Below are 16436 nucleotides of genomic sequence, written 5' to 3'. Positions count from 1 at the left end.
ATTTACTTTCACTTATGCAATATAATGTATAAAAACAACTATATACAGTCACACATAGTGAGTTATCTGTCAATATTACGAGCGACATGTACTTCCATATCCGTTCTGGACACCCCATTTTGTACTTGACCATCGAAAATGGCATTGGCAGCATCACCCCATGACCACATAATCCTATTCTTGTATGCAGATATCATATCCAATGTGGCATCAGCTGGAATATCAAACTCACTGTACCGTTTACCATCTTTGTCCATTCGGAAGTAATATTTTAAACCTCTTGATTTTGACATTTGACCTGACCATGGTTCTAAAAAGAAAAACATAATATATTAAAAATAACAGCAATTTATCATCAGAGAAAAATTACAATGGACTTCAATCCTTTAACAGTATGTAAAACATTTGTGTCAGTCATAACATCATGTATTAAAGTTTAACTTCGATTATAACACTTTTTATTATAGTAATACTTTACAAATGCTAGTATGTAAATGCACGCATAAATATGGCTTTGGGGATAGTGTTACACAAAAAAAACAAAGATCTGTTCATTAGTACCTCTCACTTCTCTTATAAAAAGCAAAGAGCCAACAACATAGAACATATCATCCCTATTATTACGCTTAGGTATGTCCATAGTCACAGCTTTACGTATCCTTTTCATTGACCGATACTCTAAATTGGCTATTGCTGTTGAAAATAACTCCAAATTGAAGAAACGTTTACATCGTATTGGTAAGCCCGGTGTACACAAATGTTTTTCCAATGCAGTACAAAATAGAGAGCATTGATTAACTCTGAAACAAATACCGGTTTCAAACATTCCACACCTGCTGCTAGTAATTAGCAGGCAAATAGATCTGTATATAATGAATTAGAATACAGAAACTAAAAACTTATCAATGATAAAACGGCGGCAGAACGTCGTTGTGATAAGATTCAATTTTTTTTTCAGTATAAAATACTTTATCTATCAAAATTGTATGACCATATTACAAATTTGCATTAAAACTATATACTAAAGACGTATATTTTTGTTTTAATAACTATTACACCACATTCAATATAAATAATAAATAAATAAGTCAATGGCGCTACAACTGTTTTAGGTCTGGGCCTCAGATTTCTGTATCTGTTTCATGATCATTTGTAAATTGAATAGGCAAGTAGGTGATCAGCCTTCTGTGCCTGATGCACGCCGTCGAATTTTTGGGTCTAAGGCAAGCCGGTTTCCTCACGTTGTTCTACTTCACCGTTCGAGCGAATGTTAAATTCGCACATAGAAATAAAATTCATTGGTGCACAGCCGGGGATCAAACCTACGACCTCAGGGATGAGCGTCGCATGCTAAAGCCACTAGGCCAACACTGCTCATACTGAATATACACATTTATAAAATCTTAATATAACATCAATGAATAGTTACCGAGCTGATAGTGGTAAATATGATATATCTTTCCCTCCTAACATCAGAGCATCTATCACGTGTAGTGCCTTAGTGTGCATTTGTCGCATGCTTTGGCCACGGCATTCTTTAACAATCTGCAATAAATACAAAACACATTAATTTAAAAGTTTAAAGATAATTAGAAACAGAAATCCACAAAAAATTTACCTCTCCATACAAAATTGTATTTGCAGGTAGTGTTATTTGCAAGTCAGCTAAAATTCTCCAGCTAGTTCCGTCTAATTGGTAAACACGCTTGCCCCCACAACCTACAAAGATTTTTTTTATTCAACAAAGGCATTTAATATAAAACATATGCAGCAATCCATAAAGTTAGAAGAATATATTTTTCTTTAACAACTAGCAGAGGACAAAGCATAAATTTAGTTAATGAAAAGTTAACAGAATCACTTTTTATTATTAATTTAACAATAATCTTTATATGTGTTTATTTCATGTAGAGCTTAATCGATTTGGCTATAAGGAAAGCAAAATCTTTACTAAACTTACCAATAAAAATCCTCAAATCAGTACTGCCTTTACTACTCGTGAGAAATGTAAAATGCCAGTCGTATGCGTTTTTCAGTAATTTCATATCCGCTGGGGTCTCCAAATATATCGGCTGTTTGTTGAGGGTTGCATTTTTAAAAGCAAATGCATTGTTTGAGTCCGCAGGTGGCTTTGGTAATTTCGCCAAAATGCTTAACATTGTTTCATCTGGTCCCTTACGCTCAGGCTGTGTCCTCACTTTGTCAGGAAGCTATACAAAAATTATCTCTAAATACTAATTTAATTTGCTATTGCCTGTAAGTTTCTTAATTATCCCACATATATATACTATTTATATAGTTATTACTAATACGAAAGAACTACACAATACCTACCTACACCTAGATAATTTTCCAATTTATAAAAAATAGGAAATATTTTGTGAGTTTTGTTACTAATAAATGTTATGTCTATATCTATGTATCTTTTCAACACCATTTCTTTAACGAGACTATGATTATTAGTCTACATAATTCAAAGTTTTTTTTATATCTGTAAAGACTATATTTAAATCATAGTCAATATTAGAATGTCTATCTGCTCTAAAAATCCATTTTAACTTTTGCATGCATATGAAATAATAATCTTACTTGCCACAACTGCAAACACTGTTCTCTCATTTCAGCTTGACACGTCTCATTTAATTCTTTGTTTTTACTAAATTCCGCTAGTTTCAGTAGATTTTTGATTTGTTTCTCTCCAAGTCTGTAATACAATATATATAGTTACTGACTTAGATTCTCACCAAGACTTTATGCGGAAACCTTGCCAGCACATACTTTCATTAATTCATATAAAAGTAATTAAGAAGAATAAAATAGACTTCAAATACCTGTCAATGTAACGGGATTAAGTGGTACTGAACCAATATTGATGAAACTTGGACCGTTCCCTAAGTTGGAAATACTTGATTTAAACAAAAGTGTAGGATCATCTCGATATGGAAAACATACATACACATTAATGATTTCCTACTGCGCGAGGTCTGCACGGCTACAGGCAGAACATTCACAACCAAATAGCAGTGACAATGAAGGAGGTATTGAAAAAGCTGGATCTATACGAAGGGAACAGGAGTGATCAGTTATTAGAGGAATGAAGGGATAGGTGAATTCTGGAGGCAAGATCTCGTTCTAGCAAGTTTATAATTATTTTTTTTATTTTGCCAACCCAATATCTCTGTGCACACGAGTGTGTATAGATACAGATAAAACAGATATATTTTCTTTGGGTTGTATATACTCTACACTCTCTTTTAATCTCCCACAATTTTGGTAATGTTGATGATAATAAATGATAGATGGGTTGCAAATCTTAATACGATTTTAAAGAGATTCATTATTCATACTAGAGTAGATATAGAGTGAGATTTAATTTAAGCAAAAGATTACTTATACTTACACACAATTGCTCTTGTAAATATACTCAAAAAAGGGCTGATCATCCATGAGCACAGACAATGGTACCAATTCAGTAATATCATCCTCTCTGTCAAGCTCATTCCACAACATTGAGTTGACCGACTGCAGATGTCGCTCAGCCGACTCTGTGCCCACCTTTTTCCACTTACATACTAGATACCTCTCGGAATTAGCGGGCCGAGATGTCACTGGTTTAAATATGCACACTGAAATGTAACTTATAATTATAAGAGAATTACGATATTCAGAAAATTAGATTTCAACTGTCTGAATAACAGGTAAACATTGATAGAACTATAAGGGTAAATTAGCTATTCTATACCCAAGAGGTATACCTCTAATATATATATTGGTAGATGACCATTAAGGATATTTAAATAAAAATATGTATATTGCCTTACCTTTTTCAAAACATCTGTACATAATATAAATAAGACCAACGCTAAATTTAGTAAAAACATCAAAGAGTTTCACAACAAAATGACCACCAGTTCTCACCAGCATCAAGGCAACAAGACACTGGCATAGATATAACTGTTTTGATAATATTTCCTGAATATTTTCTTGACCACTCACAGAAAACCCCTGAAACACAGCTATATTGGAATACTAGAGATACAGATATAAATAAGCACATTATTTATATAAAATAAGTAGTTTTTGCCATGACGTCCCACAGCTATTCTCATAATAATTAAAAATTATAATTATGTAACATACCCCATCTGCCATTAGAAAGTGCACCCCCTTGTCATCTGTTTGATTTAAAACATAATCTTTGAGTGACATCAAATTAGCAGGATCAAAAATGTTGCCATCATCCTTCACACCATAAAATGTATTGAATGTCTCCGGAGTACCAGCATAGAAGTCTAAGAGTTTAAAATCATTTCCTCCTTTTAAAGTAAAACCGAATCCTGTAATTAATTACAATATAATTAAACATTTTTGATTATACACAATTTTTCTTATTTTCAATCACTAAACTTATATTTAGATAGGTAAATAAACATAACATAGGTAGATAAAGAAACATAGTCCCTTTGCTTACGGATTATCTTTATTATTATGAAAATTTTGCCAGCACTTTTCTAGATAGTAATCTTTGTTGTGATTTATATGGCTTTTTATTATATATACCTTGGTTGTCCAATTTATACATATTTCCTAAAATATTTAGAAATACTTCTTCTGTGTAATATATTAAGGTAAGATCATTTACCTTTGGCTGTCCAACTCTTTCTAAATAAAACATATTCAGAAAATCCACCAGGTCCAGCACAGACATCAGCAAAATATAATATATCCTTTTCGGTGATCATTGGTTCACCATTTTCTTTTTTAGGATTGGTAAACATATAATCAAATACAGCATCAATGTTAGCCATTTTGACAGCTGCCCTGTTTAAAAATATAACAGATCCAATTGTTTCATATGGATTGCTTCGAAACCTCGCATTTCTCAAATCTTCATCATCTAATGTGTCAAATATTGTCTAAAAAAATTATGCAAACTTAAACACAATTCAGGTAGATTGAATAAAATACAGGCGGGCAGTTCTTTTTATAGATTTAAAATGAAGCAATTTTTTCATTACAATCTAATCAATAGATGAATGAAATGAAGAGAAAAAATCTTTAAATACAATTAATATGGATATTTGATAGGGCCTTATTTATGGTTGATTACCTTAGCATTTAAAATACCCTGTAGAATGTTTGGATCCACAAATTGTGTTTCATTATCTATGCTTAGTTTTTTTGGCCCTTTTGTTAACCATTCCTCTAAAATGTCTCCTGATAAGGTTTCAATAGGAGGGGGCGGCAGCCAGATCTTTAAAAAGAAAATAATTACTCAAGTGTAAGTCAATAAAACATTGTTAGTTTAAGGTTATGAGATTTTATTATACACTAAATTCTAATGCTATAAAAAAACTGAGAAACTACTCAGGTTCAGTATTCAATGTCTGCTTCCTTGTAAACAGTTGTCAGGTTAAAATCACTACTAAAGCTAAAAACTAAAACTGGTTTAATAAAGAAGACTGTTTTTTTGGAGTTGTCTAATGAAAGCCTTAAGAAAAAGTAAGTGTAGTTTGAGTTTTGTTACTTTTATCTTTTTCAGTTTCTTTTTTATGTGACAAAAATAAAATATTATTATTATTATATTATATATTACTTATTCTGTGTAATTGATAAATACTTACTACTTCTTCTTTTGCCTCAGCTTTGGCTTCATCAGGTGACCACTTAAAATCTGTAGGTACTTCTCCTACCAATGATGGAGTCAAACCTAAACCCCTTCGACCCTTTTGTGTTGAGGCCTGAACGGGGTCAACCCTTCCATGTTCAAATTTACCTAACCCTTTGCCAGGCTTATAACCCATATTGCTCATTATTCTCTTAGATTTTTCTGAATATTCACTTTTAAATGCATCATTTATATCATTTGTAAACTCCTCTGGTGCTTTATTATAAAATGAATTTTCTCCACTGCCACAGAAGCTAGGTCTTATAGAAACCTCATCATTGTCATCAAATGCTGGTCTAAAATCATCTATATAGCCGTCATTGGGAGAAGAACAATTTTCACTCAAGCTACTTTGACTTAACCTACTACTTCTTTGCAATGGTTTCACGGTGAGTCCAGTAGTACTGTTGTCTTGCCCAACATCTGAGCTACGATCACCATATGCTTTATTTTCATCATCTGAATCATCTTGAACAGCTATAAGTTATTGGTAAAATTAATACACAATGACATTTAGGTTGTTATTAAATTAAATTATCAAAAGCAATTTAAGTAGAACTTAGATATATTAACATACCAGAGCCGTGAGAGGTCGTAGACGAAGCACCAAAGGTATCTGATCGTCGGCGTTTTGCCGGGATGGAACTCTCATCGCTGCTGGACCCACCATCTGAAGGATCTATTAAGGAAAAACATTAAGTTAAAGAAGAATTAAATTCTTCACTTAAATTACTACAAGAGTTGTGCTTACCTGATAGATTCATAGTTCGTAGTGGGAAAGTTGTTTCCACAAACCTAGATTGCTTAATAATTGTTACTTATATTGCAATCATTCCATTGCTTGAATTATAATTTAACCACACTTAAGTGAGTTTACTAACTTCGGAAACAATCTAGTATCTACACTAACAAATAACAATATTATATTCACGGTTCACCATAGATGCGGAAGACTTTGTTTTTTATGTTCACAGCTTAAGGCAGTTAAGCTGAACGAAGCTAAGTATAACAAAAATATAATCTCTTTAATTCTTTTCACATTACTTTTGTACTTTAGTAATTAGTTTTCAAAAACGTTTCTTTCAGTCAAATTATTACGTACAAAGTATTTACGGGGAACAACTGCTCAACTGCATCACCAATGTACAAAGACTACAAAGCACATTGATATAAAATTTGGTTAGGGAACTGTTGGCAATAGACTAAACAATATATTATTTATAAATATCAAATATCATTGCCGATATCCTAACGAAAGGTTTGTCTAGAACTAATTTCGAATGGAGTCATGTGTGTGCAAGATTTATGTAGATTTGTTGGATGAGATAAGGAGAACCAATTTAAAAGTATACATATAAGTTTTATTTAGCACGAGCCTGAGAACACGTAGATTTGGCTTTTCTTCCGTAGTGTTTAATGATTAATTTTTGCAAGTTTTAAAAAATATATCCACATATCTGGCTCCACAGATTAGTAAAAGAAGTTTCTGTGTAATATATTTAAATAAAATATTAGAACAAAACTAACTTTCTTTCGCTTTTCAAACTCTTTTCCATTACATTTCATATTGCTTCTACGCTTGACGAGGTTATCAGCTAACACAGGACTGACAGATAATTAATTTTTTTTTATCATCAGCCTCATTTGTTTTTTTATTCAGCCATACAAACGGGCTTTCTAATTTAGCTTTACTATATGTATAAATATTATAATTAAAGATTTAATGAAAACTTGGTAAAACATACAAAGCTATACGAAAAGGTAAAATCAATACCAGACGATTACATTTTTATTTATTTAAATGAAAGTTGTTTTTTAGAGCATTTGCTATATTTCTGTAAATTTCGACTTTATACTATTGACACTCACTAATTTATTGTTTTTTTTAGCTTGTACCTTGTAGTTTCTTACTTTAATTATATTCTTTTCAACTTAGCGGTTGTCATTGATAATTACAAAAATATTATATCTTAAAGGATGCCTATTAGCTAAACCTATTACAACTAGTAATCATCATTTTATTTCTTTAACATAAGCATCTAACTCTGCATCAAGTTGTTCAGCTGTGGGGACAGGTTTCCTTCCTCTCTGTCCTCCTCCTCCATCTCTTCCTCCTCGTCCACCACGTCTCCCACTTCCTCTTCCAGTCAAGTTTCTCACATTAACACCTGCATATTAAAAATATGATATAGTAAATAATACTATGGAATAATGTATAAATTCTACATAGAAATTGACATCCTTAAACAGATAAGGAGCTTAAGAGATAATTTTGTAGAGTTTTCTGTCAATTTAAGACATAATTCAACAATACAAAAACTTTCATGACTTTTATAAAATTATTGTCAAAAAAGTTCAATAACATTAATTATAAATGATGTTAAATATTACTGTCTTTCGATTTCCACTAAATTTAATACTGATTGATGGCGGTATTATATCATAGATGTTGCAGAAGAGTATAACATTTTACCTATACCATAATAACACAACTTGTAAACATCACAAACTATGATTTTTGGTAGTGATATTGCAAGAATAGTTTGTTTGACTTTCCTTATTACCATCATAGTGAAAAAATAATACCTCTTTTATCAGACAATCTTCTAATAGGACCACCTCCACCTGCAGATCTACTTCTGGGTTCTGCTCTAAATGTGCTTATTTCTGATGTTGCTAGCTGTATGTTCATTGCTCGACCATCAAGAGGAACACCATTGTACTGTTTCATTGCTTTTAATGCATCTGCTCTTCTATCAAAGAGTACATCAGCTGTCCCTAGTAAACCAGACATAATTGTAAAAATTTTTGGTTTTTTGTTAATGTTGTAAAATGTTACAACTAAAATAGCAAATTTACATGATCAGATTAACATACCTAATGATCTACCAGATCTGTCATAGTGCACAGCAGCACTTTTTAAAATGCCAAACTCCGAAAAAAGTTCTTGTATGTCAGAGTCAGAAACTCCAAAGTCTAAATTAGAAACAAGCAGTTTGGTAGGTCCAGTTGTTATTGGTGCAGCTCTCTGTATCTTCTGATCACTGAATTCATTGAACATATCATGTTTCCATGTGCTGTTAACATCACCCTGAAATAGTTTGTCCTAAATTGTCATACCATCTGCTCTCATACGCCTCAAGTTGAAATTCAAAGCCTCTGTATATTGTTGAAAATATTTTCATAAATAAACTTTTTAATAATTAATTTAAGTTATTATTCATGTAACTAAACAGAGTAAGAAAATAGTGTTCACTTGTTATCCACTTAACACTGTTAAGGTACACTTAGTTAAAGCCCAGTTATTTCCAGCCACATATTCATATTAGGTAAAGAAATAAAATCTTCATTGAATAGTACTCTTGTATTGTGTATCTTTCTACAGCAGCTCTTCAAACATGGTGACACCTTTACATACGGACAAAGCCTAAATCGATGGTGTGGATATATGCGACGTAGAAATACAATACAGGACGCGAAGAATGTGTTATTAACATGTCCAACGATGTAAAATAATTTGAAGTAAAAAGCTTGAAGTTGCAAAACTGTTAAATAATGTTTGGAGCAACAAAACATCACAACTCAAGGGAACATGACGCGAAAGCACGCTTGTCCGCCATTTTTTATTTATGTATAATAATCGACAAACGAAAGTAAACTTTAAGATTTACCCTTTTATAATTTGTGGGCTTGGATACTCCACCACGATTACTGCCACGCAAGACGCCCCCATTACGATTGTTACCCCGAAAACCACGACTTGATCTTTTCGTTTCAAATTTTCGTCCAGGCCCACCACCTCTGCCTTTTTTACCAGCTTGTATAATATCATCTAAGGCCATATCAATTTTATCAACCATATTTATTGCGTCAATGCACTCTGTATTAAATAATCAAGAATTTAATATACTTTTAAATATTAATATATATATATATTATATTAAACTGGTTAATTCTATTCAGACTTCGTCGGGTTCCAAATGTCAAATGACAATTACCAATATGACAGATCGAGAGTAGGCACTAGGCATCTCTATGGTCTATATACTCTAGTGCCTACTTATTTCCACAGATTTTACTTAAAAACATAAAGTAAACAGTAGGATTTAAATAAACAAGTGAATCATTTTAGTAACATGTGCAATTTTACACCCTATTTGATAATAAGTGGCCGAAAATAACACTTGGCTTTAAGGTCCCGTCACCAGGCCAAAAATAAAAAATAAAATTGCAGAGATTTATTTTCTGACTTATCACATATTGCTTTTTTACAGCCTGCATTGCGTCTACCCTTCCCTTAGGTTTACCCTTTTTAATTTGTGGGCTTAGATACTCCGTCACGATTACTGCCACGCAAGACGACCCCTACGATTGTTATCACGAAAACCAAGATTTGAATACAAAAGCCCCACCAACAATCTCATTAGGTGGGATGCGCCAATGCTGCTATTGAAGCCCGACACGCTATACGACGGTTGCGTCCGCCTCTCCACGCCCATTGTTAGTTTTTGATGATATTTGCGGTATGCAAGTATCCTTCCCATACCGGTCCGTTCGTTTCTGTAGTTAGAGCTACAGTCGAGTCCAGCACTTGCAGCGATAGATCGGCATCCTTTCTTTACAACGCCCAGACCTCTGCTTCCCAGCTTGGGCACTAGGTGGCAAGGATTCGGTGAGCGAAGGTTCGTGCATAATCATGAGCGCCTCGCAAAACTTGTAAAAAATTTTCACGGACCGTTACTGTCCGCACTTAATATAGCTCTAATCTTGGTAGGCTTGTCCAAAGGTAGTAAAAATGATATCCTCCTTTCCGCCTAAGGAGGATATCGTTTCATTCTTCATCGATTCTTCTATGCTGGGCCTTTTCCTCAGCGTGTTCTTGGCGTCATCTAGGCTGTCCACAGTGGTGGCAGGTAGGTGCCTCCTTACACCATTCTACTCAATGTTGAATCAGAAGCTTGACCGCTTCGATAGTATATTGACTATCACTGGCGCCCGCCAGCTCACACCATCTACTATGCAATCTTCATGGTTTTCCGATCCTAGCCACACATTTACTTCCCGTGTTACATAATGGGGTTACTCCCTCTTTCCCTATATTCGGCCCTCCACCAACACACTTCACTAAGGGTAGCTTCATCGAGATTCCAGAGTGCGGTACCATCTACCAAAAATTTTGAAAGTACACTGTGGGTCTAGAACCATACCAAGGTATAATTTGAGCATGGTGCCAACCCGGATAGCTACTCCGCCGACTTCCTATTTTGCTGCTTTAAAATCATTTAACATCTTCCGTAGTCTGTGATTCCCATTGTGTAAATGACATTAGTCTGTCATTTTACGGATATTTTTGTTTTACTTTTTTAATAAAATTATTTCAGATTTACTCCATTCCTGGAACTAAAACTACTTCTACACTACTTCTGGACTAGAAATTAATATGGCTATGAATAAATATATGCATCCTCGTAATATTTATAAAATTCCTCCAGACTTTAAAAAGTTAGCCCACAGTTATCCACAATTTTCCAGCATTTGTCGTTTGGTTAGTCCAATAATTAAAATTATTATTTTGTCTTCTTTTTGTTTCTTGTTTTAAACATTTACAATTTCTGTACAAACTAAATATACATAATGTGTTTCAGGATGTAACGGGCAAAATAACAATTGATTTTAAAGATCCACGAGTTCTGAGAGTTTTAACAGCTTGTTTGCTTAAATCAGATTTCGATCTAGATGTTTTAATACCTGAGGATCGGTTGGTACCAACACTTCCATTGAGATTAAACTATATTCTTTGGATAGAAGATTTACTTGAAAGTTTTGACCGAACCGATAATATTAAAGGCATTGACATAGGTATAGACCCATCAAAGTGATTGTTTTTGTCATAACCATTGTAATTTGTATGTCTAATTACAATATTGTGTATGTTTTATATAGGTACTGGTGCCTGTGCTATATATCCATTACTGGCTGCAAAAAAAAATAACTGGCATATGATTGGTACGGAGACAGATGATGAAAGTTTAAAAATAGCTAATAAAAATGTAAAACAAAATAATTTAGACAGTCTCATTTCATGTAAGTGAACTTGAGATGGTATTAATATTTATGTTAAGTAAGAACTTAAGAAAGATGTTATTATTAAAAATTATTGTTACCATAAAAAAAATCTATAACTATTATTATACATATATTAAATGTGAACAAACTCCTCTTTTTGAAGTTATGAAACTGTCTATTAAGAAATAGTTTGTTGTGACACTATTATGAATTTTGTGAAATGAAAGCATTGTTTCAGAATTTTCTTAAAAACAATCTTTATTATGAATTTTGTGAAATGAAAGCATTGTTTCAGAATTTTCTTAAAAACAATCTTTATTATGAATTTTGTGAAATGAAAGCATTGTTTCAGAATTTTCTTAAAAACAATCTTATTACAGTAAGGAAAAATCAATCAAAATTTACTCTAAAGTATTTGTTCCTGGAGGAAAACTTACAATGTGACTTTTGTATGTGCAATCCACCATTCTATGTGAGTCTACAAGAAGTATGGGAATCTCGAAGCCCAGCAAGGTACATTTCTCAATATAAATAAAACATTATCTAAGATGTAAATAAATGTTCGATCTCTTTTTATAAATCTGAACTAATGTTTTCAGACCTCCACCTAAAAATGGTTTTACAGGGTCACCACAAGAATTAGTTACAGAGGGAGGTGAGCTACAATTTTGTAGACAGATTCTAGAGGAAAGCCAAGAGTTAAAAGATAACATACTGTAAGTTGTTTTATTCATAACTATAATAAAACTTTGTTGGCAATTAGATATATAAATAAGTCTATCTGTATGGTTTCTGGGCCTGGATTTTTGGTTTACTCTATATTGACCACTTTCATGAAACGGTAGAATATAAGCGAAATAATGAAGTGCTAATTGCTATGAAACAAATAAACATAATTGGCGTAACTCCCATGATTAAGGAAATTGTCACGCTTATAAAACTAAGAAAGCCTGAGTGAGCAAAATGTACAGCCTTGGCTTGTACACTATCTAAAACAGCCATTATTACTATAATTACAGAATTGTGTGAATTTATATCATATTAAATCCAGTTATTTAAAAATTGATATTTATTTCTCATAATTTTCAGGATATTTACTACTATGATTGGACATAAGTACAATTTGAAGGAGTTTCTATTAGATCTTAAAGCAGAAGGCATTAAATGCACAACAACAGAGTTTTGTCAAGGTAGAGTTACAAGATGGGGTGTGGCTTGGTCCTTCCACAATAGTTGTGATTTATCAAAATTAGGTTTGTATTTTTTGTACAGACTAAAACTAAAAATATCTTAATAAATTGATCTGATAAAAGATTAAATCTATAAAACAAAGTAATGTTGTTGTTAAATGGTTTTCTAATTTGTATCTCAAGAAGGCACTTTTTAGACATTTAATTTGTTTTTTTTTTTCTAGAGAACCACAAAAAAGATAAAACCACAAAAAAGAATTCTCCAATAACTTTTGTGATTCCTAAAGTACCTGACCAATCTTATACTGTGGAAAGTATAAGTAATAAATTGAAGTATATTTTGGATGATTTAAAAATTGAATACAAAATTATAACAAAGAGGAAAAATGTACTATGTCTAAATATAATAGCTTACACAAATACTTGGTCAAATCAAAGACGTAAAAGAAGGCTTCAAAAGCAATTAGACAATGAATTAATGAAAAAACCCAAGTTTAGTAGCATTATAAATATAGATACACCAATTATTGAAAATAAAGGAATAATTGAACAGTCCCTAGAGCGCCAAAAAAAAGATGATGTTGAAACCATAGAAGATTGTTATACTAATGATTCTTTAAGAAAAAAAAGTGAAGAAAGCAATAAATGCAAAAAGGATGGTGCTGCTGAAAATAACACAGATGTAGATGCAATTAAATGGCCAAATGCTAGACCCGTGGATAATTCCTCCAATATAACATCTGAAATAAATGTCATAGAAAATACATCAAAGCCCAACCCTCTATCACAAGCAATTGTAAAAATAAATCAGAAGGAAGATTTGTGTTTCCTCTCAATAGAGTATGTTGGTGGCACAGGTGGGAAAGAAAGTGTTCATCAAATTCTTCAATTTATTAAAAACAATTGGAATAAATTGTGAATATCAGAATAAATAATATATCTTATTGTTCATGATTTTCTTACCTTCTTTTAAGTGCTTGGAATCTTTTGTGTGGGGTCTGGTGGAAAAATCAAAAGTACCTTTTGATACCAAGTTATTTTAAAGCAAGGGAAATTTTATTCTAATTACTTGGTGGCGATATTAATTCCACGAAAGATTATATAATTTACAATAAACAGCTTCAGAGAAAAAGTTCTAAACTTTTGGTCTTAATTTAAAGAGAAGCAATTCAGTCAAAATAAGTTTTGCGTAACGCAGACAATGGAATCTTTCTGCCAACATAATTTATCTATTATTTGATGTAACTACCAAACAATCGTCTCGAGTTTGGGTCCAAATATCAAATTTACCATGCTTTGAAACCTAAAATTCAAAGTAACTGATAACTGCATTTTTTAAAACGATTAAAAAGGAATTATTTTTGTGCTAACATTTTCATTTATTTTCCGATCCTCGTAGTAGCGAAATATAAAATACCGTATAGTGGTGGTATAGCTTTCCTGTATAAATTAACTATTCATTTTTTTTTATTCGAAGTCGTAGTTTATAAATTCAAAAAACGAATCGCTTGTGTGTACCCTCCTCCAACCTTTTGCTTTCAGTGATATTTGAGAGTACACTGATATCAATTTACTACACATAAAATGTGTCCTTTCAACCAAGTATATCATTGATAAATATACACTGGACAAAGTGTATCATTCTTCATTATCGAGCGTTCTTGTCTGTTCTGCTTCGCGGAGTTTCCCTGATTCCTCAACGCTACGATGGTCGTAAATTATTACTTTTATCGACGTTAATACATATACCTCTTTGTGTGATTGTGTTTATTTAGTTTAGTTTAATGCCTTATTAATATACTCCTATATATAACCATATGAGTTTTGAGAGGTTCGCAACTAAAGTTGTAACCCAGTCAAAAACCAAGTCAAGTCAAAGTCAGTAAAAAATCTACGATACCCAATATAGTAATTTAGTACTTTCTATGTCTAAATACAGTTATCAATTGAAACAGTTATCAATTAAAAACAATCTATTGATCTCAATCTCTTTATATATATTTATGCACTGTACCTAAGTATCCTATCCTGATCGTGTCACAACCCACCCTATAATGATACGCCATTTTTCTTTTTCCTAAAGATACATATAGAATTACTTTAAAGAAGGAAGAAAATTGTCAATATGCCAAGAATATAGTAATAGAATATATACCACAAAACTATATCTTTATATCTATATTTTAATTTTTTTATTAATTACCACAGATAACTAAATAACATTTTTTTTAAGTCCATATATTTTCGTAATGTCAGTTTTGTCACGACTTACGAGTAACTTTTCTAAATTGTTTACGCGGGTTAATGCGGTATGCTTCTGGCTTGTGACTAAGTTGAAATGTTTCAATTTGTGATTTTCAGTGCGATTCTTTAAATTAATATTAGTAAAGGGGTTACTTGAAAGTTTAAAATGTACTATTATTTAAAAAAATAGCTAAAACATTGAATATTTATTGTTCTACGCTTACAGATTCAAGTTAAAGTTTTCTATAGTTTAGTGAGCGTGTTGAGGCATTTTTTTATCTTATACTAATAGAATTTAAGTGTCTACAATATGAGCGTATGTGTCATTGGTATCACTCCAACCAGTGAAAATGAGCCGCAACAACAAAATGGTTTGTTATTATTTGCAGTGTTTATAAAAGCACACTGCTTAATTTAGGCGGTATTACTTATCTACAATTTAACTTGTCTTTTAAGGTCGAAGAGCCACAAAAGAAAAGATGAAGTCGGAAACCAAAGATAGAACAAGTCGTAGAAAAAAACAAAAACGTCATAATTCTGAACATGATACTGAAAGTGTTTCTAGGTATGAAATCATAAGTAAAAAATTTACGGGATAAACAGTAAATAGTTTAATTGTTATTGATAAATGATTATTACAATTGTAGTGGAGGCAGTGGTAAACCGAGAAAGCAATTAGAAATCGAGATGGATCCTTCAATTTTACAGAGACGTCAAAAACAAATTGACTATGGAAAAAATACTGTTGGCTACCAGAATTACTTATCTGAGGTTTCTATGTAAGTATTAATATTATATTGTGTTTTTATCTATATTTTCTAATTTCATATTTTTCTAAAATGTTTATAGATCAGACAGAGCAAAAGACCACCCAAAAACACCAGATAAGTATTCTAAGTATAGTAGAAGGTCTTGGGATATGCTTATCAAAATATGGAGAAAGAAATTGCATGAATATGATGTTGATTGCAAAAGTTCTAAAGATGACCCTAATTCTGATAAAGAAAGCGAGGGATAAACAAAATTCTAAATATTACTATAATTATGCCTACATGCATATAAAGTTATTGTATTAAGTAATGGATGATGGGCATAAAGTTGTAAACTTCTAGAAAAACAATAATTTTCACTATAGGAACCATGCAAAATATTAGAATAATTCATCGCAATTACGTAGCAGGTCTATAACTATTTTATTATATTTTGTCTTATAAGATTTCATTTGTAATTTTAGTTAACATTTGTTATAGATAGTAACTACGAGATAA

The 16436-nt window shown here is 32.0% G+C and overlaps 4 protein-coding genes across 7 annotated transcripts; 2 read left to right on the top strand and 2 right to left on the bottom strand.

Annotated features, from left to right (window-relative positions):
• Position 1: 1 nt before the first annotated feature.
• Positions 2-7295, bottom strand: LOC123710007 (cap-specific mRNA (nucleoside-2'-O-)-methyltransferase 1). Of its 2 annotated transcripts, XM_045661658.1 has the most exons (14): positions 6420-6860; positions 6246-6347; positions 5625-6145; positions 5111-5254; positions 4643-4916; positions 4141-4337; positions 3822-4005; positions 3401-3626; positions 2590-2704; positions 1961-2210; positions 1619-1719; positions 1430-1545; positions 562-800; positions 2-310 (listed from the first exon to the last, which is right to left on the bottom strand). In XM_045661658.1, the coding sequence occupies exons 1-14, from the start codon at positions 6430-6432 to the stop codon at positions 63-65; spliced, it is 2730 nt and encodes a 909-aa protein (XP_045517614.1). In that variant the 5' UTR covers positions 6433-6860; the 3' UTR covers positions 2-62. The 2 variants fall into 2 exon arrangements, with proteins under 2 accessions (XP_045517614.1, XP_045517615.1); XM_045661659.1 differs by lacking the exon at positions 562-800 and having other exon boundaries at positions 6420-7295.
• A 149-nt stretch (positions 7296-7444) lies between these two features.
• LOC123710292 (THO complex subunit 4-A) lies at positions 7445-9650 on the bottom strand. The gene is made up of 4 exons (XM_045662096.1): positions 9340-9650; positions 8546-8759; positions 8255-8446; positions 7445-7836 (listed from the first exon to the last, which is right to left on the bottom strand). Exons 1-4 carry the CDS (start codon positions 9526-9528, stop codon positions 7682-7684), a joined length of 750 nt encoding a protein of 249 aa, XP_045518052.1. The 5' UTR covers positions 9529-9650; the 3' UTR covers positions 7445-7681.
• Positions 9651-10983: 1333 nt separating this feature from the next.
• On the top strand, positions 10984-14282 carry LOC123710208 (RNA N6-adenosine-methyltransferase mettl16). 3 transcript variants are annotated; one of them, XM_045661971.1, is made up of 7 exons: positions 10984-11213; positions 11314-11527; positions 11612-11752; positions 12115-12247; positions 12334-12450; positions 12824-12987; positions 13149-14280. In XM_045661971.1, exons 1-7 carry the CDS (start codon positions 11109-11111, stop codon positions 13841-13843), a joined length of 1569 nt encoding a protein of 522 aa, XP_045517927.1. In that variant the 5' UTR covers positions 10984-11108; the 3' UTR covers positions 13844-14280. The 3 variants fall into 3 exon arrangements, with proteins under 3 accessions (XP_045517927.1, XP_045517929.1, XP_045517928.1); XM_045661973.1 differs by lacking the exon at positions 13149-14280 and having other exon boundaries at positions 12360-12450; positions 12824-12966; XM_045661972.1 differs by lacking the exons at positions 10984-11213; positions 11314-11527 and having other exon boundaries at positions 11643-11752; positions 12087-12247; positions 13149-14282.
• A 929-nt stretch (positions 14283-15211) lies between these two features.
• LOC123709971 (histone RNA hairpin-binding protein) lies at positions 15212-16432 on the top strand. The gene is made up of 4 exons (XM_045661614.1): positions 15212-15539; positions 15625-15733; positions 15816-15947; positions 16018-16432. The coding sequence occupies exons 1-4, from the start codon at positions 15479-15481 to the stop codon at positions 16184-16186; spliced, it is 471 nt and encodes a 156-aa protein (XP_045517570.1). The 5' UTR covers positions 15212-15478; the 3' UTR covers positions 16187-16432.
• The last annotated feature ends 4 nt before the right edge of the window (positions 16433-16436 follow it).

Source organism: Pieris brassicae, chromosome 5 (assembly GCF_905147105.1).
Source record: "Pieris brassicae chromosome 5, ilPieBrab1.1, whole genome shotgun sequence".
Classification (NCBI taxonomy): Eukaryota; Metazoa; Arthropoda; class Insecta; order Lepidoptera; family Pieridae; genus Pieris; species Pieris brassicae.
The sequence above is the reverse complement of the archived record's forward strand: the minus strand, read 5'-3'. Positions and strand labels throughout refer to the sequence as shown.